The sequence below is a fragment of the Eretmochelys imbricata genome, chromosome 10, assembly GCF_965152235.1.
Source record: "Eretmochelys imbricata isolate rEreImb1 chromosome 10, rEreImb1.hap1, whole genome shotgun sequence".
Classification (NCBI taxonomy): Eukaryota; Metazoa; Chordata; order Testudines; family Cheloniidae; genus Eretmochelys; species Eretmochelys imbricata.
The window spans coordinates 72,258,451-72,278,770 of record NC_135581.1 but is presented as its reverse complement, the minus strand read 5'-3'; the positions used below and the strand labels follow the sequence as shown (position 1 = coordinate 72,278,770).

Sequence of the window (20,320 nt, the reverse complement as noted above, 5' to 3'; positions counted from 1 at the left end):
TTATATGGCATTCAAATCACCTGGCTCATCAGTAATCTCAGGATTAATTTGCAGTCAATGGTATAAAGCACTTGGGGTCTCCCTTAATTATAAAGATGTTATTTAACTGCCTGGCACATTTACATAGGGGCTCTAATTTTATGCACAAGCCCAAGGGAGAAAGTGAGAACATTCATCGTTCATTAGCCTCAATGATATAGTGGCTACACTGTTAATATCTGCAAGAGCTAGCTGGGAATTTTCCCTTAGGATGATTTTCCAGTGTTTCTATTTCCTGTCAGGAAAACCAAAACCAAGTATTTTGTTTTGGGTCAGTTTGACTGAATCAAAATATTTTGGATTGTTGAACTGACACTAAATGTTTCATTTTAGGTCAGTTCAACATAAAACTAAATTACCTTGTTGTGGCACATTGCCTCATGGGAATTGTAGTTTGGGTCCCCTTTCTTTCCTATGGGCTGAGCCTGGCCAGACTACATCTCCCACAATGCAACACAGTCATTCCTCTGACTAAGTGACATGGTGCATCATGAGAGTCACATAACTTCGGGTATATCATAAGAGATGTAGGTCAGGGAGCATAGCCCATGGGGGATAATAGGGGCTTCAGGCAACCTGAACTAAAGCTCCCATGAAGCAATGTACCACTACAGGGAAACGCAGTTTCATGTTGAACTGATTGGAAATGAAGTATTTTGGATCAGTTCAACAAACCAAAATGAAATATTTCAGCTTGGGCATATTAAAATGTTTTGTTTTGATAAAAAATGCCAAAACAAAATGTGAGGTTTTTTTTCAAATTCAAATTTTTTTCAGAACTTTTCATTCTGTGAAAAGTTTCAGCAGTTCAACCTTTTCTCCCAATTTGGGATGAAAAGAAATGCTGAACAATCAGAATTTCCTGCAGTAAGGAAATTCTGATTTTTATTTAGCTCTAACATTTGTCAGCTATCCCAATTTTTTCACAGGACACTTTTGGTTTGGTTGGGTGTGTCCCATGTCCATTACAAGAGCTCTCAATTTACTTTGATGTTGATACAGCTTGGTGCTGCCATCCCACGATGTGATTAAGCTATATAGGCACTAGATGACATTACCTGGCCACTTTGTGAAACAACATCAGAAAATCCCTGTGTATGCATCACAGTCACATAAAATGAGGATTTAGTCCCACAAGACAAGAAGGTGACACCTTTATCAGTATGTAGCATAATCAGTAATCCAGTCCATGGATGCTTGATCCAGTCCAGGATTTAGGTACAGTCTGAGTTTATTCAGTTTGGGAGCTTGAGGTCCTGAGAGAGAATTATAGGGTCCTCTCTGTGTCCAAAAGCTATAGTAAAGAATCTCTTTCTATATCAATTACAAATAAGCGTTGTCTCGCCTCTAACACAAAGGATGATACAGGCATCTGCATCAGCATTAGCATCACTATCAACACAACCGTGCCTAGAGATCCCAACTAAGACCAGGGCCCCATATGCTAGGTACTGGGCAAACCCAGAGTGAGAGACAACCCTTGCCATGAAGAGCTGCCAGTCTAAATAAACAGAATACAAAAAGGGTGGGAGTGGAGATGCACAGAGAGGGGGAGTGACTTGTGCAAGTTATTACAGTGGGTCAGTTGCAGAGCGATACATTTCTATGGCCTGTGTAACACAGGAGGTCCGACTAGATGATCACAATGGTCCCTTCTGGCCTTGGAATCTATGAAATAGGACCCAGGTGCCCTAAGTGCTCATCTAGTGCCCTACTCACTGAACCATTGACTCCTCTGCTTTATTTGGTATTGGAGTGACTCATTGCCCACTTAGCCGGACCATTTTTCATTTGTGCGCACAGAAACAGACACCTGTGTATTCACAGTATGCCTTTATCATGCCCAGGGTCATCCACGCACCCAACTGTTGACATGTCAGTTGACCATCATCTTCACTCACCAATCATCTTTATCCTTCCTATTTTGTCCATGAGCAGTGCTGAGATGATGTTGCCAGGCAACACGGACAAACTACCCAGGAAACTGACAAGATAAATTAGGAAGTCGTTTTCCTGCTCGAAGTCCAGGTGACATCCCTCCTTCTGGTCCAGGAAGGTGCAGTTTATAAACCTGCACTCAATGAATTTGTGTTCATAAAGATCTGAGAAGGCAAGAGACAAAGACTGGACCCTCAAAGTAGCAGCAACAGCAGCTGGGAATAAAGGTACATTCTCAGAGCTCAGTTTAGATGCAGGTGCATCAGAGTGGAAAGGTGTTCCCTGCCTGAGTGGAGGTAGCTGGAGGCATTATGCCTGAGTAGCCAGAAGCAGGCATAATATGTGAAAGGCCACTGTATGCAACACATGTAGAACAGATATAAGCCTGTACACCTCTTTACATTAGCTGATATGCAGGGAACGGGGTTGTGCACAGACACCCAAACTGCCTCATAAAGCTTCCTCTGGGTTCTTCAGTGCTGTCAGCAGGTCTATCATCTCCCTACCCTTCAGTGCTTGGGGAGTGCTGGCTACAGCATTATGCCTGCCCTTTGCACTAGAGGGAAGAGGAGCACCCTTTTAATGCACCCATGCTGGAGCAGACATAATTTGGCCCTAATTGCTTGGCATTTCAACCAGTGATGAGCAATAACCCAGGAGCTAGTGCTATCGTCTGCAATTTCCATCATCCAGTGGTTTGTTTTCAGTTAAAGGGGAAGTGAAAAGCTCTTTTTAAATTAATAAGTGAATCAATTAAATTAGTTAAGCTGCTTGAGATCCCAAATCAGAAGCTAGATATGGGCTGAGAAATGACTATCTTCAGCCAAAATTGTTTAATCAGTTCCCCTATTACTTTAACTTGCCAAGGTCTGAATTCATTTTTTCTGGGTTTCTGCTTATGGTGTCATTCAACAGTCAATGACACCATAAGCAGTGCAATCAAGGAAGGCTGGGAATTCAGCTGTCTGATCTGCTCTAAGCCCTCATCAAGTGCTACCTGAAACTAAAGATGAGATGGAAGCTACAGATGGAAGCAGTCTTAACCTCTGGCAAAATCCTGATCTCAATGTAAATTTTGTGACTCAGACACATATGTGCATGGAATGATAAGCTCGGGTCTTGAAAAATGGGAAAATCCTAGTTCATCTTACATTTTAAGGCAACTGTAGTATATACACCTGGTTCTACAGAAGTTCACCATAGTCACAGAGCTAACACCACAACTGGTCTCTTGTTTGACTTCCCCCTTCTTATTCCCTGATCACTGTCACAGCCCAACACACGCACTTCTATAGCACCACTACAAACCATTCATCACAAATCAGACATGTTCATTGTTCCACAGACTAGACCAAGCCAGGAATCCCTTTACCAGTGTTATAGAAGACAGTGGATATAATGGTGCAGTTTTTGAAGAAGGTCTCGATGGCTGTCACATCTTCAAAATAGCATTCCTCAAACAGCACGTCCTCAAATGTCACATATTTGAATTTCATCTTAGTAAATCTGCAGGGCAAGAAAAGAAGCCACCCCAAGTAACAGTGAGTAAGCACAAAGCACTCAGTGACCCTTCAAATAACTTCCTAACGTGCAAATGCTGTGGTCACACAGAGTGACAATGGTTGTTTATGGGATTGTTCCTGAGGAAAAGTGTTCTGTGAATGCAAGAAAGGGGTTGTTTTAGTAGAAATATGTCATCTAGGATTCCCTGCACCTGCTTCACTCCTCAGAGTCCTCACATCAAACCAATCCACCCTTTCAGCCAAGGAGGACTGGATACAGCTCCTATCAATACTGCTGCTGGATCAGCTGGAGAAGGTATCACTCAGCAGCAATGCATAGCACTCTCTCTGTCCCTGGGCAGAGCCTCTTGTCCCTGTTCTTCCTCCCATCCCCTTGCCAAGGGTAAATAAAAATATCCTTTATCAGAGGCCATTGGATCTATTGGGCTAAGCATGAGGTCTCAGAGGCACAAACACCTAATCTCCAGTCCCATATCTGCCACTGTTTCTCTCTGTGGCCTTGGATAACATCTCTGTGCCTTATTTTCCCCATCTGTACAATATGATGGAGGGAATCACCAGATGGCACTGTTACACGTTGTTTCCAAAGTTCTTTTCCTTATTGTGCGAGCACTATTCATTTCTGGAAGAAATGCAGCATTGTTATTAGTGTTGTGATGTAGTTTCTTTCTGCGGGGCTGTTGCAAACAGCAATTAGGTTTTCTTCTTGCCTTAATTTCTCAACTAGAGTCAATTCTTCAAGCAGAATTGCTTCCTGGGAATGAGGCATTGGTCCTGGGCTGAGATTTTTGGAAGAAGGGATTCACCTGCATGTTGTTTGCGACTGCCTCTGTTCAAGGACTACTGTGTGTAGTTTAAATAAAACAATTTAAACTAAGAATATACTCAGGCTCCGCATCGCTGATTTCTCCTGTCATGGGAAGCCAACCTGCAAGGCCCTGACATCTGCTACCCACTTCTTAGATGGGTGACACTATTCTTACTTACCTGCAGTATCTCAAAGGGGTATTGTGAAAATTTATTCGCTAATATGTGGGGAGTGCTTAGAAGATGTAAAAGAGTGTGTATGTGTAAGTGCAAGTGTTATCATCCAAACTAATGAGACCAGGGCAGGCACCAGATAAAAAGCTTTGAATAAAGATCCAGCACTTTAGTTTAATTGAGCATCTGCTAGTTTGATGTTTTTACTCCACTAAATTAATGCTACATGCTTCTCAATAGAGGCCTCAAAAAGACATTATTAATGCTCAAACATTACATGAAGACTAATCAAGCTCTATGTTCCATAAGGAAGGTCTCAGAGGTTACAGCGAAACTGAGGCTGATTTGCATTTGCTCAGTAATAGTCTGTGAGGCATTTACTCTCCAAGGCCTGTAAAGAGCCCTCTCCCGGCAGTTTGATTTCTGAACAGTCATCTTTCAAGGAGTTATAGGGCAGTTGTGTGGCGTCCAGTGGGGTTTTAACTCACAGCCAAGGGCTGACGGGAAAATGGAGACATAAGTCATATCAGGATGTGATACAGGTAGTGCTGAAACACAGTCTGAGCAGCTTCTGAGTGAGTTACTGCACTAGGAAAGAACCAAACAGGGACTGGGCTAACCCTTAATCACATGGCTGACGGCTCCTTTCACCCCGAAGAGATGAATGTCTGGTCACATCCCCACCCAGAGCTCAATCCTACAAGATGCCAAGTATCCTTGATGCTCCCTAAAGTCAGGAGGAGCTGAGGACATTCAGCACCTCAGCTGAATAATCAGCCCTTTGCACAATCAAGCTCCCAGTCCCTTCACCAAGACACTGTCCCAGTCCTGCAATCCAGCGTGTGGCTGCTCCCTAGTGGGGAGATAATAGTTCTGAAGCTACTCCCAAGTGCTACCAAGGAATACCTAACTATATTAACTGTGGCTGAAACTTGCCAGGTTACCGCAGAAGGGAAATGAAGCTTATTTCCTTTCACAAATGCTGAAGAGCATCAGCCTGTCCAGATGCAAAGCAGGACCAGGAAGGCAAAAGAACATGCAGGGAGGGCTGAAAGGGAAGAACATTTAATACCTGTACTCGCATGTGCACCCGCACCCACACACATCATTGAAATTGCCATAATACCCCCCCCTTTCTCTCTCTCTCTCACACACACACACATCCTTGGGCCATATCCTATATTCTAATTTTGCATTATGAGAATTCAGATACAAAAAACTGTGCCCTCATAGTAGTTTACAAACAAAAAAGATTGTGGGATGGGGGGTATTTGGGGTGTAGTCTGTTTACTTTCTATGGCCAGATCCAAAAGACACTCTATTGTATTGTAGTCTAAAGGAATTCTTTGTGCTACCAAACAGCCTTGGATCTGCCCAGGGTTTTGTCGTAAGTTCCCATAGGCCAGACCGATAACCATTTTGATTCCTTCATCAGAGGAGTGAAGTTCTGGAACAGACTTCCAAAAGGAGTAGTGGGGGGAAAAAATCTAACTGGCTTCAAGACTGAGCTTGATAAGTTTGTGGAGGGGTTGGTATGGTGAGACTGCCTACAATGGCAGGTAGCTGATCTGCGACTGCTAGTGGCAAATCTCTCCAATGGCTGGTGATGGAACACTAGATGGGGAGGGCTCTGAGTTATTACAGATAATTCTTTCCAAAGTGTCTGGCTGTTGGGTCTTGTCCACATGCTCAGGTCTAACTGGTTGTCATATTTGAGGTCAAGAAGGAATTTTCCTCCGGGTCAGATTGGCAAAGATCATGGCCGGGAGGGGGTGGGGGTCATCTTCTTCTGCAGCATTGGGCATGGGTCACTTGCAGCTTTAAACTAGAGTAAATGGTGGATTCTCTGTAACTTGAAGTCTTTAAATCATGATTTTAGGACTTCAGTAATTCAGCCAGAGGTTAGGGGTCTTTTACAGGAGTGGGTAGGTGAGGTTCTGTGGCTTGCAATGTGAAAGAGGTCAGACTAGATGATTATGATGGTCCCTTCTGGTCTTAAAGTCTATGAGTCTATCAACTGGTCCTTCTGTAGCATTTTTCATCTGAAACACGTTACAGACATCCATTAACAAAGCTTCACAACAGCATCACAGCAGTGTCAGTCAACATTATCTCCAATTTAAATAGAGGGTAGCTGGAGGAGTTGGAAGGCAAAAGGGAATGAAGTGATTTATCCAAGGTCATGTAGTTACTCGGTTGCAGAGAGAGGAGTCCTGGCTGGATGCCCTGCACTTTAACCACTGAACACACTTCCTGTTAGGTTGGATTCTGGGGAGGGAAGAGGAGAATTTGCATCCTATTGCAGTAGTGGTCTCACCCAGGATGATTGGGCATAAACAAAGAAGCAACCATAAAAAGGCCACACTGATGTCAAGTTCCATTAGAAACATATGGAAGTAACCCAAAACAATGTTTGACAAATGGAAACAGACAATAGCGATAGGGAATGCCATGTAGTTTTCAACTACTAGGAAAAAAACAAAATGTGATTGTAGGATGGTAACTCTGGGTCCATAATGTATTCCTCCCAGGACACACATGTGCAGCTGAGATTTTAGAGAGTCTAAGTCTGTTTGGAAGTATGTGAGTAATTTATGTTGTAACACCTAGAAGGCGATGGGGTGAATTTCCATTTAGACATGTGGACATGGTCCCTGTAACAGAGTGCTGAGGGCTAGCACTTGAGTCAGCACCCTGGTCACTGTTTGTACTAATTAGGTTCCACTAAAAAAGGCCTAATTGGACAGAGGTGTACCTGATTACCAGGCCAGATTGGAGCTAGTAAATCAATGAGCCAATTAGGCATTAACAGGGAAAGCTGTACAAAAGGGCACAGGAAGGAGGGTTTGGGGGAGAAAGAGAAAATGGGAGAGAGAAACAAACCAACCAGAAAGCTACAAGAGCCCAACAAAGGAAGTCCTCGGAAGTAGAGTCACCTTAATTCCCCACCCTTTGGAGAAGGAGTTAGAAAGTTGAGATACAGCGTGTAAAGGTGTAGAGACATTGTTATGTATGGCGGAGGGATTAAAACACCGAAAATTAACTAAACAGTGGCATTTACAAACAAGAAGGTCTTAGAGCAGCCTGTGGAAAAGACAGGGGTGTGGCACACTGCCCCGTCACAGCCCCTCCCCCCATGATTTTCATTGTTTATATTGCGGTAGTGCCCAATACATTCTCCATGCTGCACAGATGCAGAAGAAGACACAGTCCCTGCCCCAAAGAGCTTTCAGCCCAGAAAGACCAAAAAGAAAAACTAGACCCAGGGTAGGGAAAAGAGATACCACATACAAACTGATCACAGTGATGACGAATACATGTCTTGACAGTTACATAGGGTCAGATCCTCAGCTAGTGTAAATCAGCATAGCTCCGTTGACTTTAAAGCGTTAACTAAGGATCTGGCCAATATATTTTGTTTTGAGTTGGCAAGGGTGGGTGTGGGAGAAGTTTGTGAGTCAGATACAAAGGCAACGGCAAAACTCATATTGACTGGGATTGTGCGGAATGGTGGCCATGGTAAATAATGGTTTTAAGGGAGCACAGAAGTGTTGGCTTTCAGGAAGCAAAAGTGGAAAGTATATTTAAAAAGAAAACAAATCTTTCTTGCTCAGGACCACTAGATGTCAGTGTGTCCTAAGGAAAGAGAAGAAAGCCACCTCTGGATCCAAAGAGGCCCAGGAAAGCAATGCCTGCTCTGATTCCACATGCACTGGTCCCAGACGAAGAAGGTCCCATCACAAGGACATGTGAGCCTGTTAGAAGACGAATTCTGGGAAAGGAATTCCTCAAACACACTTCTTTAGGACTGGTGATGTGGATAAATGGGTTAGGGTGTAGAGAGAGCAGAGCAGAAAGACCACATGATCTGTAGAAAGCTGCCCTTGATGCTCCATAGGTTTGCACGTGGTGTTTCCCACAGAATGAGGGTTATGCCTAGCTGGGTGAATAATGCAAAAAGATGGTTCCTACAAATATCCTTTCCACTATTAATTTACATAATGTTTCATTGGCTGTGTCCATGGCTTTACTAGGGGCTTGGGGTTTACCTTTCTCAAATATCCAGCTGACTAAGTTCAACTGGCAAAACATATATGCTGAAAACAGATGTCACGGTCACAGGCATAAGGATTCATAGAAAATGAGTTTCAAATCCACACGCATGTGTTTTCAGACCAGAAGTGCTTATACACTCCCTTGTTGCTGCCAGCCTGATGGTAGAGAATTGAGACAGGATCATGGGCCCACCTCTTCCTCATCCCTTGCCATACCCTACGTTTCTCCCCAGGAGTGTTTCCAAGGGATCAGACCACATGCACTGCAGACACGAATACTATAAGAATGGCAATTACAGGTGGCGTAAGTAGGACCTGACACAATCTAGCTGAGGTACTTCTATGGCCCTCAAGGGCACCTCACAACCTTTTAATTGATTTATCTTCACATCATCCCAAGAGCTATTGCTAGTGCTATTGCTCCCATTGTACAGACAGGGAACTGAGACTAAGAGAGATTAAGTGACTCACTCCAGGTTATACGGGAAGTCTGTGGCAGATCAGGGAATTTAACTTGGGTCTCACAGGTCACAGGATAGAACGTAACCACTGGACTATCATTCTTCTCTGCCTGACCCTAAATGTTCATTTAGTCTGGCCCCAGCCACAAGAGCAATTAGATTTCCTAGGAAGTTGGCAGCATGACATGAAAGGGACTGTATGACACACCTGATGCTGAGGGCCCTATTTATACAGTACCACTAAATGCTAGACTGCCTTGCTATGGAATGGCAACTTAATAGCCAAGATTTCAGGATTTCAAACAACGGCCAAGGTATGTAGTTTTGAGTAGACATGCATGTCTAATTTCTGCATGCAGTTATTGTAACTGCATGCTTAAATCAGGTACCTGTGTGTACAAACAGTAAACATGCTTAACTGGCAACTTACCCAGGTAATTACCCAATTTGCACATGCAGTTGCAGCATTTGCCTGTCTAATTAGTTTGAAAAACTGGCTGTATTCTAAAACTTCAGAGAGTCATGAACTGGTGATCACCAACATGCCCAGACTAGTAATGATCTAGAACAGGGATTGGCAACCTTTGGCCCGTGGCCCATCAGGGAAAGCACCTGGCAGGCCGGGCTGGTTTGTTTACCTGCAGTGTCTGCAGGTTCGGCCGACTGCGGTTCCAACTGGCTGCAGTTCACCGCTCCAGGCCAATGGGGGCTGCAGGAAGAGCAGCCAGCACATCCCTCGGCCCGCACCGCTTCCCGCAGCCCCCATTGGCTGGGGACGGTGAACAGCGGCCAGTGGGAGCTGCAATCGGCTGAACCTGCAGACGCTGCAGGTAAACAAACCGGCCCAGCCCGCCAGCAGCTTTCCCTGACGGGTCACATGCCAAAGGTTGCCGATCCCTGATCTAGAATGTCCAATCCACTGCTACCCCTTACTAGTATGAGGTAAAGCCTGGGGAGCATTCAAATGCTTGAAAATTTCAGCTCTTTCTCTAGAAATGATATGTGCCAAGTTTTATTGAACCATATGCCCTCACCCCCCAGATATAAAGGAAATCAGGTCACATTCACTTACTTATCATTGACAAATGCCCCATTCCTATGGATCTGGTTTTCCACTGTGAAGTTGAAGGTGAAGTGATCTATATGTTCCCGCTCGAAGATTTTCAGTCGGGATTCATACTCCTCATTCTGGAGATATCGGATCATGTCAGGGAACCAGACAGTAAGGCCATAGTAACTGCAGCAAGGAGAGGAAAGGGGCATGTTCAGGATAAAGTTTACACATATTTTGGACAATATCTGACTTGTAAGCAGCTCTAATTTTTGGTTCTCTGTCAATGCTTTTAGGTAAATTTAGTGCTTGGGGAAAGTGTCAGACTGACAGACTGGAGAGAAAAGTCTTCCATTTATCCACACCACAGGAATGTCATGGACAATGGCAAAACCTGCCTTGGAGTGACAAGCAGGTAGTTCAGTCTCTAGGGAATTCTCAGCCCTTATTGAATTATCAGTTGAGGTTCCCAATGAAGAAGGCACCATTGGTGCCAACAAGAGATGGGTAAATACAGTAAAAATATTCTATATATATTGAATTCCAATTTTGTTAACAAATTCACTTTTTCGTGTCTGTGGTTCTTTTGCGTTCACCTTCTGGAACAAGTGCAATCAAGTTGCATTGGGATGGCTCCTTGTGGAAAGCAAAGATTAACTACACATTCCCTAATTCTCCATAAAAGAGAATTGTAAATTCACTTCCCATGAGCATTAACACCAGAAACCCGACCATAAGTTACATTCAGCTGCACAAGGATCAGAAACTATACCATGTGCTGTATGTGACTAATCACAATTAAACAGCATAGTACATGCCACCGAGCTTAGGAAAATCATTTAACATTTTTCTAATACTTTTGAATCATGGTTGTATTCAGGAAAGCCATGATCCATTCATAGATGTTCTATGAACAGAAAAGGACAAACCATTTTTTGTTATAAACTATTTGTTCATCTTTATCACCAGATCAGGGGGTGGTGTCCCCAGTGTGGACACTTATTTGTTCTTAAGTGGACTGAAATCCACCCTCTTAGTTGACACAGACCAATGAACAGCCAGCCAGCTGGTAGGAATTACTTTTCGACACTACTAATACAGACAGGATTCAGACAAGGGACCTAGAAGTGAAAGACTCCATATAAGACTACTGAACCATGCAGTACCAACATTTCCCCAAGGCCTGGTTTGTTCAAGGTATATTAAACTCTCTGTTATGGGCAGTTAGATCACTGAGTAAAACGTAGATACTTAGTAGACCATGGCCTAGTTTTTCACTGGCTCTGTCTCTTTAAAATAGGATCAAGGGGACAAAATTTGATTTTTGTAGCAATTTATTTATATGCACAGTTAATCCCACAAAAGCTGAGAGCACATTTCATAGTAGATGGACCCTGACTGCAACAATTAAGCCCTCAGATGGCTACTGTTTCTTGAGAAAGTTAGAGGAGGGACTTACCTAAAGGCCATTGAAAACCAAACCACAGCCAGAATCAGTGTATTCATCCTGTACTGGGCTGTCAAGCAATACAACAGGTTGTCCCAGACCTACAGATCCACAGGAAGGTTTCAGTCACAGAGAAATCCTAGCAGAGATCTTGAAAGATTCATTTCTGACCAGATAATGAATTTAATATTAACAGTGAAGAGGGCTCATTTGGGGAAGATGGATGATCTGCTTTGATCCAGTGTTTGTTCCAAACTGTGTTCACAGGGATAGATTCATGAGATACATATGAGGACCTGAAGGGACAATGTTCATGAAGCCTTGCTCCAGTATCCTTCAGTATAAGCATATCTGTAATGAGCTGGCTAATGTGTACATGTAACACTGCCCTCCACTAAATGGATCTGGAGCTACTAAATTGTGTCTTATGGAACCTAGACTGCTAACAGCTAAGGGAGATTCTTCTTTACTTCAAGTGGAAGGAGCTTGTGCTTCTGGAGCCTAAGAATCTAGGTTTAACCCCACAGCTGCTATTAAGTTGTGGGCTGTCGTGGTGGGCAGCAGAATGGCAGGTGTGAAATCCGTAGCTGGCCAAAATGTTTATATTATAATGCTGGAGACTCAGCCTTAGCAAGCAGCAACATTAAGCAGATAGAATTTTAATTCATTCACTGGGGATGGTATTCTCTGTTTGTGCAAATAGAAGGGAAATCAGATACTTGTATGCTCTGATCTGACCCATATTAGCTTAACTGATATGCTGTGTATGGCTAATCAGTTCAGGAACTCGTTGGTGGCTTGGGTTAAGAAGAGACAGGGTGAAGATCGGGGTTAGGGGAGTATAGCAAATGCTACCAGAGCCCAGGCCCATTTATCCTACACAGTAACCCGAGGGATGTTGTGAATATGAATCAGAATCTCAACACATTGAAAGCTCTTGTGGGATGGTCCTCATGCTCCATACCTGTTTGAACGTGGTCGTGAATCTGACCAGCCAGCGCTGGTACCATGTCCCTGTTGAGCTCTGGATTTCAATAAACTCATCTATTTGCTTTGGAGTTTTGATGTGGGCGACCTGAAAAGCACAAACCAAAGTTTCAGCAATTGACCCTAGATGGATTCAACCATTTCTCTGTTTTCTGCACAATTCCTTCTCTGCCTCCTGCAAAGCAATCTTCTCTGATGTTTGCCAAAGCATTTTCCCCTGCTATCTTTTCTTGATGTGTTGCCATTGGATACTGAGTTTTTCTCATGGGCTAAAAGTCTCTCTCTGTCTCCCTCTGTGACACATTTCAAATGTTTCACATCAACCTCAAATCTTCACTTATTAGATTGATAATAAAATGTAATTCTAACACCCAACACGTTAAGCTAACACACTTATGCTATGTAATCTTGATGTCTTTAAGAATCCGCCAGGTAATTAGAGCTGACAATTACTGCCAAAAAATTTCAGTGAATAGTTAATACAGTTTTAAAGAAACTTGCTTCAACTGCTTTCATGTTCTCTTTTCTCAAATGCAACTGGCGAAAGCATTCTCTAACAGCAAATTTTAAGTGCCAGTGGAAGAACATTTGTGGAAAGTCAATTCTGAGTGCATAAATGTGTATGTTTGCATCAGAAAATTCATCCAATCAGGGAATAAAAACATACCATATGACTAATTTGTCCAGTCAAAATAGCCTGAATTTTGAATATTGAATACTTGTAAGTAAGTGCTCGTGAATGGGTTATAACCTAGGAATCAGTAACAGAAAGTATTTGGTGAATAATTTTGAGTAAAGAACATATTCAAGAAAATCACAGTCTGTTCACATGCAGAAAAAGAGGTGAAATTCACTGAATAATTCATTCAGTATGAATGATTCACCCAACTCGATAAGACAGTGTCTATGTTCTCCTGACTGGAACTGTTTAAATGTCAGATCTGGGAATTGACCCAGTAACAGCTGGTGCATGACTGACTGGCTCCTGCTGGCCAATTAGCAAAATACAACTTCACGTGGAAAGTACAAGGCAAGGAGAGCTCATTGTCTGTCTGTGCCAAGAGGTTTCAGTAAGTCTTGATTCAACAGCCAAACTCCAGATATGAAGTACAATATTTCAGACCATTATGACACATAGCAAATAGGACATCTTTAGTTGGAATAATAAGTGTTCATGAGTGCAGTATAGATTGACGGACTGAGTCCTAACAGGAGCAGATGCCTTTAGGATCATCAGATGCAGGAGCAAGGTACACATGGATTTGACACAGGAGTGACAGACAAAACATGGTTTTAATCCAGGAGCAGCATTGGCTCAGAGGGCCCTAAATCCTCAAGGATGGTCAGTCTCACATTATAACATGAATGTGCCCGGTTTATCCTGGTGCAAATCGGAGAGAAGCTGGTGTGGACTGAGGCTGCCACTGTATATTAAAGGTGAGAGGTGGGGACAGCTCCTTAATAAGGGGCATGCACAGAGGGGAGAGCATCTGAAACATGCAGTATCCAGTTGGCCACAGCTTATAGATCTGCAGCATAACTGATCTGACCATCCCAGTTTTACAGGAGCAGATAACTTTCTTTCTTTCTTTCTTTCTTTCTTTCTTTCTTTCTTTCTTTCTTTCTTTCTTTCTTTCTTTCTTTCACAGCAGTCGAATAGCTTGTGCCCTGGAAATAGCTCAGGCTCATTAAGCCCATTTTCTGACCCTGGAGTCTTAGCACACTTGGAGGTACAGTAAATTAATCTCTTGTATTATTGATGGGCTCATTCATTATGGATACTGTTCCTCCATAACTCCTCTTACCAGTTAATCGGGCTTTTTGCACCAAAAAGCTGAATTCTGCAGCCAAATTTTTCTTCCCTCCCTTCTTCCTTTAAGGGTATGTGCCTTCTCATACATAACAACCTAATTCAAGGAGCATTCCCTAGCTGGTGCATTCACTGTTTACAATGCACTCACTGTGATTAACAATTAACCCCACCACACGCCTTCTCTAAGCTCACTGAATTAGACTTTGCCCATTTCAAATTTTTCACCCGAGCATTGGCCCAGTGAGTAGTAATCATTCACCTCCCTTTCCTTCAGAGAGATTAAAGGTTGGCTACCAGGCAGATGGGGTTCAGGAAGCTCATTAGGAGGTACATGGAGCTTAATCAGAGTTTGATTAGAAGCTGGAATGGAGAAAGGAGTCGTCCGGATTTCCCACATGAGTAATGTCCCTCTCGTTTACTTTGCTCCTAGAACAGAGCAATTAGCTGTCTGAGTATAACTGGAAAGCCGCTAGGCTATCCACTGTGCTTTATTCCTATGCATATACAACTCCCACAAACTTTCCTGGCACTGATCACCGCAAAACAAGGCTGGTATATGACCTGAAGTGTGCAGTCCTTATCTTCTCCCATTCTTCCTCCTGGCTGCTGGAGATCACATAGTGTGTGAGAAGCCGGAAACCACAGGGGGGAGAATAAGGCAGCTCTGAAGCCTACTAAAGCAGATTCCAAACCAACCCCTGGCCTATGAAGACTCTCACGTGCCAGTGACCCCTTTACCACAGTATAACGAACTGCTTTCCTGAAGGAAACCACACTCACCGTGAACACCCTCTCCGGCTCCCCCTTAGCCCGCATGTTGGTATCATGAACTTGCTTGAGAATCATCCAGGCTTCATCATGTTTACCTATCTGGAAACACCAAGGGAAGAACATCTCAAGTGAGCCATTAAATACTGTGGTCAACAGCCATGTGGTTTTAAAAATGACACAGGGAACCAGCTCTGGAGGCCTGGGTGTAACGGAGCCGTGCCGTGCCGCGTCATGTGTTGAGGGGGGAGAAGCAGAGGGCAGAAGGCTGAACCATCAAGGTTTATATTTGCTGACTGTGCAGTAGTTTTGTAGTAGAAGAAGGAAACCACTCTGTAACTATTATTTGGGAGGCAGGAGTTAGGCAAAGTGTTGCCTCCAGGCTAAGCAGAGGGTGTGTCAGGAGACATGGTTCTCTTCCCAGCTCTGCTAGTGACTTGCTGTGTAACCTTGGGCAAGTCTATGTACCTCAGTTGTTCCATCTATAAAATGGGAATAAATAATGCTTACCTACATCATGGTGGGGTCTGAGGTTTAATCCGTGTATGTCAGCTGTTTTGAGAGCCTCAGGTAAAAGGTGCTATGTACAGTAAGTGCAAGGTGATAACAATAAATAATTATATGCTGTCCCTTCAGCTGTGTGAGTACTGCACTTCCCCTGCTGGGTCTGAGATCCAACCCACCATGTATTTTATCATGCTCCTGTTTCTTGCGCTTCACTCCTCTTCCTGCCCAGCTCTACTATTTACATTCCCAAAGCGTACGTGCTTGTGTTTTAATCAGGTACGCAAACCCTTTGATGGGTTTATGAATCCCAGGTGTCTGCATTTTGCTTGTTGTGTGATGCAGATGTCAACCTTAAAAGGTGATATGATGAAAGTATGTGATTAGCACCTTAATACAGAGAGTCTCTAAGTTTTAAATGAAACTGGGTGTGTGGCCAGGGGGCTGGGGAGAGGGCAGTGAAGAGACAGCCAGAAACACGTGAGGACCAGATCTCCTTTGTTAATTGATATTGGAGTACAGTTTTCAGATGAGTCATCTTACCTCTAGCAAAAAACGTGGACTTTCCGGCATGAATTTAAGTGCCACCAGTGAAGAGATACAGGGCAGAGCACAGACGATTACAAATACCCTCCAGCTGTGGAAGTGGTACCTGGTTCCCATGCTGAAACCCCAGCCTACGACCAACAAAAGCCAGAGTGAAAATTCTGTCCATCTAGTCAGATTTCTCTCTCAGATACCAACTGAACCCTACGGGCTCTGTGCAAGGTGGTGATAGGCTGACAAAGTCCTGTCTGATGAAAGATTTATTATGCCTGGTAATGAATTCCTCTGTGGATTCCGTCAGACAGTCAGATGGATAACACTCCATGGGTTTGTGCTCAGCACAGACAATGGAATCGGTTATTATTAAGTTCCTGCCTTTTTAAAATCTTCCTTTACCTTTAAGTTTAGAAATCAGTCTGGAAGTGAGCTATGCAATAAAACTAAGGATACTGTGCATCCATGGAGCGAGAACCTAGCAAGGGTGACATGGGATCCACTGGTATATTTTATTACATTTCTGTGACCTCCTTACATAACATTACAGAGAATTTCTAATATGTAGCCCTTTTCTGATTTCCAGAGCACTTACGAGACAGCCTGACAACATATCTGTAAGGGAAGCATTAGTTCCCATTTTACAGAGGAAGCAGGGGCAGGTAAGCAAAATGATTTCCCCCAAACATACAAAATCAGTGTCCGAGCTGGGGTTCAAATTCAGGAGATCCTTGCGTCTAGTGCTGCATTTAGGCCACACCTCACTCTGGGCTCTCTCTCATGCTCTGCCCAGGCCACATAGTCAGCAAACAAGGGGCACGGAGGAGTCTGAAAGCAGCACAGACACTTTAAAACTCAAAGGGCAGCTTGACCAAAGCAGGTTTTGGGGGGGGGGGGGGTGTAATCAAACTTTAATCAAAGGCACACAGAAAACATCATGAACCAAAATTCTTTCTTTCTCGGTTTGCCTTCCCACAGTCAGATCTCAGGGAGGATGTTTATTTCAAATGTTTCTTTATAATCTACTCTCTGTCATAATATTGAAATAAACTCATTACAGCTTTTGCAGCAATGATAACTGTATCAACCACAATGCTACACACGTTCAATTGAGTTCCCAAACAATATGGAACAAAGGGATACTGGAAAGGAAAAAAACATACAGCATGGGGCTCAGATGCTCCAACATGTGACATGGACAATGCTGACCAATCTGCAAAATTGAAATATTACCCTTTAAAGGCGTGGGTTTTAAAACCCTGTTTGCAAATAATGCATGTGCTTTAGCCTGACATCATTGCACTCTAGTTTACATGTCTGTTCCAACAGCCTGTTTCTGGCCAAAACGTGAAGTTTTCTAAATACAGAGGGCAGTTTTAGCTTGTATGATGGGTGGGTGAGTGGGTGGGTGGATAGATAGATAGATAGATAGATAGATAGATAGATAGATAGATATTATAGTCCCTCTTCATGATCTTTTTGGACTGTCCTACTTTTCTCAATCAGGATTTTGCAAACAGCTGGCAATACTGGATACTAGGGGAATTAATCTTTCTCAATAGATACTGACAGTCTGATGTTTTCCTAGGTGATGCAAATGAATTACCAGGAAAACCATGTGACATGCAGGTTTTTGTTCCTCATAGTGGTAATGTACATTTCAGAGTCCTTTCTCTCTACCATATTCAACACCATGGAAAAATCAGTGGAAATCAGATGTGATCCCAGCAAATATACGTTTTAGGGAGACATATTCACACACAAAAATTACCCCAAATACACTGGTATCTGGCTAAGGCATGGTGGGATGTACTGACTGTGATAATGTGCTGCTTAGCTCCCCAGCCCTGATATTAGTGTTCAGCAGAGTTACAATTTATTGATAATTGCTTAGCTCAGCTCTGCAGTCAACATGGACATGAGCCATGAAGTTATCTGAGTTAAACTATCCCCAAATTCAGGAATGTGTGGATTTGTGATGCTGGGTTTGACCACTCGTAGAGAGAGGCCAGCACTTATAATCTGAAGTACCAAAGGTGTGATGTATTAGAGGCTTTTATCATAAAGGAGCCATCACCCATCATCCTGCCTAAGTATCAATCATTCAATTAATTTCTCTCTATCATCGGTATGTATAGGGCCCCAATCACAATAGCAACTACAATGCTACAGCTAGACAATTCTTCCTGTACTGCTGGGGATGTCCTGACTTGCAGGATGAATTCCACTGATTATCTTTGAGTTCCTGTAAAAAGGCAGGTGGGATTTGAAAGTTCCAGGATGGCAGGGGTGAGTTTGGTTGCAGTTGGTACAAGCATGTCGGATTCTGGTTTTACACATCACAGAAGCTGCAGGGCTAACTTACAACTATCATGTTAAGAATCGATAGCCCACCCGAGATGGTGTATGTGTTGTTTATGAGTAAGGGCTAGTCTATACGAACAGTTAGTGCGCAGCAAGCTGGGGTGTAATTTGACAACGTACTAGCCTGCCAACCACTAACTGGCCATGTGCATGATGCGGCCACGCACTAAGCTTTCCATAGTGCACTTTAAGCTACTCCAATCTGAAACGGGAGTAGGTCGAAGTGCATGATGGACTTTTTAGTGCCCAGTGGCAGAGTCCACGCAGACAGTTAGTTTGCAGCAGGCTGGTGCACTGTAGATGTACATGCCAGCTTGCCACGCACTAACTGTATGTCCTTATACGTGTGTGCGCAGGGTGTTATCTGTAACCGAAAGCACAAAGCAGTTACCGTAGTGTGGAATGATGCTCCAAGCCATTGCAGAGGCATAAATGCCACCAATCATCCAGAACATGCAGAGCCAGCTCAGGTGTTCCCCCCTCTTCTCACGTGAAAGGAATTCAGAGAAATAAGCAAAGACGATGGGGAGGGATCCCCCAATGCTGAGGAGAGAAAACACCACATGGGAAGAATAAAGGACTTTGCCAAACAGGTGTCACCAGCACATCTGGAGCCTCATAGGTTTGGGTTCATTTATAGTAAAGGTCTCCAGAGTTACAGCCCCGCAGTGGGAGGGTAGCTTTTCTTTCAGGAACTCACTGGAATTCTCAGCGATTCTCACAGACTCTCTACTCAGGGAGTCATGAGAGAATAATATGAAGTTCCCCAAACCAGGTTGTTCTTAAACGTGAAGGATGCACAGGAAGCTTGTCACGAGCAGAAAGTTGATTTTACTTTCCTGTTTTAACAATGTGAATTAACCTGGCCTCGAGGGGACATGGATATGCTCAGCAAAGCATTTGTGATTTGGATGCTTGTGCCCTAGGAAACTGGAGAACTGCACAGGAGAGCACAAACTCATTTCACTGGGGCAGCAAACAGCCAGGCAATAACAGCCTTTGGTTGCTAGTGACTCCAGTCAAATTTGACTGAGTCCACACAAGGGAGGACCCATTCTGCAATTGCCCTTCCCCATCCCCTTCACCATCTCGTCAGAGTAGCTCAGCTGCCTCATGACTCAGAGATGAAAGGAGCCCCGGAGTGCTGGGATCATACGAAATATTTCTGAAGTTCTATAAAACATTTTGGAATTAGCAATTTTAAAATGGGCCAATGTTTTCAAATGATTTGGGGTTCCTCCATTTTGGGGTGTCCAAACTGAGACACCATAAACGGCCTGAGTTTCACAAATTCAGTGTTCCGTTCTTTTCGAAAATCAGTCCCCCACACTGTGTCTCGAGCCAGGCATTGAAAAACTTGGCCATTTTTGAAAATCTTGGTCATGGGCCCAAATTCACATATCACATGCACCAGGGTAACCTTACTGACGTCAGTGGAGTCATTCCTGGCTTAATTAGGATAAGGGGGGAATGAATTAGGATAAGGCAGTCTCTTGTCAAAGGTTTAATACAAGTTCTCTCTCCTGAACAAAAGCTTACCTTTTAAAAGGCAAAGTTCCAAATGACTATAAATGAGAGGGTATGGGCCCTCCCCTCTCTCCTTATTAATAACGTGGACATTTATAAAGAGTGAGCTCTGGAATTCTGTCTTTGCCGAAAGTATCTTCCTGATGCTTTGTATAAGCCAGGCCATATCACTGTATCAGCAATCTGGGAGACTGTATGGCTTGGGAAAGCTACAGATCCTGTCACCTCTAAATCACCTATTCAAATTCAGAGCAGGTCAGTAGTGACTGAAAGTTGTTACCAACTTAATGTTGTTTCATGCCTATGAAATGGGTAGAGATCT

General features: G+C 43.4%; 1 protein-coding gene across 2 annotated transcripts in view; it reads right to left on the bottom strand.

The window, feature by feature from the left end:
• The window catches only part of SV2B (synaptic vesicle glycoprotein 2B), a 39,346-nt gene that overhangs the window by 2,744 nt on the left and 16,282 nt on the right, over positions 1 to 20,320 (bottom strand). Inside the window, exons 3-10 of one of the 2 annotated variants that reach the window (XM_077828514.1) lie at positions 18,863 to 19,014; positions 16,111 to 16,244; positions 15,076 to 15,165; positions 12,460 to 12,570; positions 11,508 to 11,596; positions 10,070 to 10,234; positions 3,350 to 3,483; positions 1,941 to 2,141 (exon numbers count right to left, since the gene is read on the bottom strand). In XM_077828514.1, coding sequence (XP_077684640.1) covers positions 1,941 to 2,141; positions 3,350 to 3,483; positions 10,070 to 10,234; positions 11,508 to 11,596; positions 12,460 to 12,570; positions 15,076 to 15,165; positions 16,111 to 16,244; positions 18,863 to 19,014 — 1,076 coding nt within the window. The remainder of the gene's footprint in view (positions 1 to 1,940; positions 2,142 to 3,349; positions 3,484 to 10,069; positions 10,235 to 11,507; positions 11,597 to 12,459; positions 12,571 to 15,075; positions 15,166 to 16,110; positions 16,245 to 18,862; positions 19,015 to 20,320) is intronic. The other variant, XM_077828515.1, reaches the window with a different exon arrangement.